We start from the raw sequence: 3,114 nt of genomic DNA on the forward strand, positions 1-3,114 counted from the left end.
GGGGCTGCGCTCACCGTGCGGATGAGCAGGTTCGGGCACGGCGAGGTCACGGTGGCCGAGCACCGCGCGCAGTGGAGCACGAGCACCGCTTGCCGCGTGCAGCCGCCGGCTCGCGGCACCACCGACACATTGAGCGTGAATGCAGAGGCCTGCGGGGGAGGACAAGGAGAGGGTTATCGCTGCGGCACGGCGGGGAACAAGGCGCAGGCCCACATCCCACATCAGGGACCAGAGCGTCCTCATGGGGACTGGAGCATCTCCCACACCGGGAACCAGAGAATCCCCACACCAGGGACCAGAGCATCCCTACACCAGGGATCTGGACATCCCCACACCAGGGACCGGAGCATCCCCACACCAGGGACCAGAGCATCCCCACTCCAGGGATCAGGCCATCCCCACACTGGGGACTGGCTCATCCTCATGGGGACTGGAGCATCCCAACAGCAGTGACAGGGACATCCCTGCTGTCCCATCCCCCTGCAGGTTTCGACGCTCCCTCCCAGCATCGCGCGGCTGCTCCTGGCCCCCGGGACCCCCACAGGGCTCAGTGCCGCCTTTGCCGGAGCCGCGGGGAGGCCGTGCGGTGCAGCCGCAGCGCCCGCAGCTTGGCGGGGCTGTGGCTGCCCGGCCGCCTCGAGCCGGATATCTGGGCTGGGAGCCGAAGCGCCAGGCGCTAAGTTTGGAAACGGCCGCCTGAATCACCGCTCGCAAAGTGCTGAGCAAGGCGGTGGGCATGGAAAACTACCCGGGGCCGAACAATGAGCCGGGAGGGAGCGCCGGTGCCGGCCGCCAGCGCTGGTGCCCACCGCCTTCCCGTGGGGCCAGTGGGCTCCGCGCTTCCCGCGTGCGGCCCCTGCGGTGGCCCAGCCGGCCGTGCCGCGGGACGGGGCCGGCACGCTGGCCACCAGCGGCCCCACTCGGGCCGGCCCGGCCGAACGTCACTGCGTGGGTGGCCGGGGACCCCGGGCGGCCCCGGCGGCCCGCGAGGAGGAGCCGGCGGCTATTTTTACCGCCGCGTGTTTTGCGGCTCCATTGTTTCGCGCCCGCCGAGCGGAGGGAGGTTTTCTTTTAGCCCGGTGCGGCCTTTATTTTGTATTTTTATTTTTTTTTTCGCTTCGCGGCAATATCTGCTTATAGAAACCGGCTTCCAGTAATTCTTCTATAAGCGGAGCCTGGTCGCGGCCGGCTCCCCCCGCGCGCGGCAGGGCTCGGTGCCGGCTGTCTGAATGCCACAGCCCTGACATCAGTCCTCGTCCCCCGCCGCTGCGGGGGGACCCCGGCCCCGCTGCTTATTTCCATGCCACTGCCTCCGACCGAGGTTTCGGCTGCACCGGCGGCCTCCGGGCAGGACCCCTTCCCTGGGGCGCAGGGAGCAGGAAAACGGTAAAAATCAGGCGATAGGGGCTGCGTTGCATGGGCCAACCTTGCCCCCAGCGCGCGCGGCGCAGGGGGTCTCGCCCCAGGCTGGGCGCGATGCCGGGGACGAAGCCGGCCCTGGGCACGGGGCGTTCGGCTCTTCCCGGGGGACAGTGCTGCCCGGTGCTCCGGCTCGGCCTGGAAAGGCCAAGCGGGGTTGGAAAATGGGGTAAGAGAAGAGGAAGAGGTTGGTTATCTGGGGAGCACGTGGAGAGGCTGCACCTCAGAGCCGGGGTGATGCCGAGCCCTGGGGACGGCAGGAGGCGATGCTGCGGGGGACGCGGCGCTGCGGGAAGCACCCGGCGCGCCTCCGGCCGTGCCGAAAGAGCCGTGCGCAGCATGGCCCCTCCGCAGCAGCGCCCCTGGCCCCGCGGGCAACGACCTCTCGTCCTGCTTCCCATCCTCCCCCGGCCCCGAAAAGCAGAACCGGGAGCTCCCGGCGCCTGGCGGCCTCGGGGCCGGGCCAAACGCGCCGCGGCCATCGCTCGGAGGGAAGGACCGCGGCGCTGCAGCCGTGCTGCCTCCCCGCCGCTCGGGCGCTCGCCGGGGCTTCGTGCCGCCCCCGACCCGGGCTTCTGCCGCGGGGGTGCTGCGAAGCCCTCGGCTCCCTCCCCACCAACGGCCCCTCTTGCTGGCTGCACCACGTGCCAGCCCCGGCCCGCCGCCGCGCACCTCCCTCGCCTGCCAGCCGCCGGCGCGGCCGCGACGCCGCAGCGGTTATCGCCCCGCGGCGGGTGAACGCCGCCGGCCCCGGGCTCTGCTGCACCATTTCGGGGCCCTTGAAATGGGGGTTCCCGCGATGCCCAGGGCAGGGGACAGGCCCTGCAGCGTGGGCTGATAGAAAAGTGGCCTTGAAAAAGCGAAATCCCCTGCTTGAGTGACACCCCCCCGCCCCACCACCACCCCCAGCTTCAGCTGCGAGGGGAAGTGGAGCAATGCAAGGGAAAAGCATTAAGAAAAAGGTCAATCTGTTTTCCTGTGCTGCTCCTCGTTTAGAGGAAACGGTTGCAGTTTTGACAGCCAGGTCGGACTGCGCCGTGTCCGGGCGCACGGCGCTTGCTGGCTCCACACGGTGCTGTGTCCAGGTGCACGGCGCTCCCTGGCTCCGTGCCGCACCATGTCCGGGTGCACGGTGCTCCCCAGCTCCGCATGGTGCTATGTCCAGGTGCACGGCACTCCCTGGCTCTGCACGACACCATGTCCGGGTGCACGGTGCTCCCCGGCTCAGCACAGCACTGTGTCCGGGTGCACAGTGCTCCCCAGCTCCGCACTGCACCAGGACTCAGCAGCACTGGCCCGGGAAGGAAGGATGCAAAGAGCCCGGGGTGACGCGTTCCCGTAGGACCGGGGTGGCACCGGGGTGACGCGCCCCGAGCCCTGCCGCCACCGGCCCCGCTCGCTCACCTTGGCCGCGGTGACGCTGAGGATGTGCACCTCCTGGGCCGTCTTCAGCGAGCTGCTGCTCACGCAGCCCCTGGGCACCGTGCCCGTGGCGTAGGACAGGGTGACGAGCGGCTCCGCCGTCACTGGCTGCAGGTCACAGCCCGTGGCTCTCCCGGGATCTGCGGGAAAACAAGTGACCGTCACTATCGGCGTGGTTGGGAGGGGCCGGGGGGCCGGGATGCGGGGTGCCAAATTGGAGGTGGCATCCAGGCGGATGCGCCCCTGCAACGCCAGCGCTGGCGGCTGTCTTGC

At 69.8% G+C, this 3,114-nt stretch overlaps 1 protein-coding gene across 1 annotated transcript in view; it reads right to left on the minus strand.

Annotated features, from left to right (window-relative positions):
* The window catches only part of ENG (endoglin), a gene marked incomplete at its 5' end in the record, with an annotated part of 14,276 nt that overhangs the window by 5,588 nt on the left and 5,574 nt on the right, over positions 1 to 3,114 (minus strand). The window contains 2 exons of the mRNA XM_026059779.1: positions 15 to 149; positions 2,824 to 2,981. Coding sequence (XP_025915564.1) covers positions 15 to 149; positions 2,824 to 2,981 — 293 coding nt within the window. The remainder of the gene's footprint in view (positions 1 to 14; positions 150 to 2,823; positions 2,982 to 3,114) is intronic.

Source organism: Apteryx rowi, unplaced genomic scaffold (genome assembly GCF_003343035.1).
Source record: "Apteryx rowi isolate R43461 unplaced genomic scaffold, aptRow1 scaffold_16, whole genome shotgun sequence".
Classification (NCBI taxonomy): domain Eukaryota; kingdom Metazoa; phylum Chordata; class Aves; order Apterygiformes; family Apterygidae; genus Apteryx; species Apteryx rowi.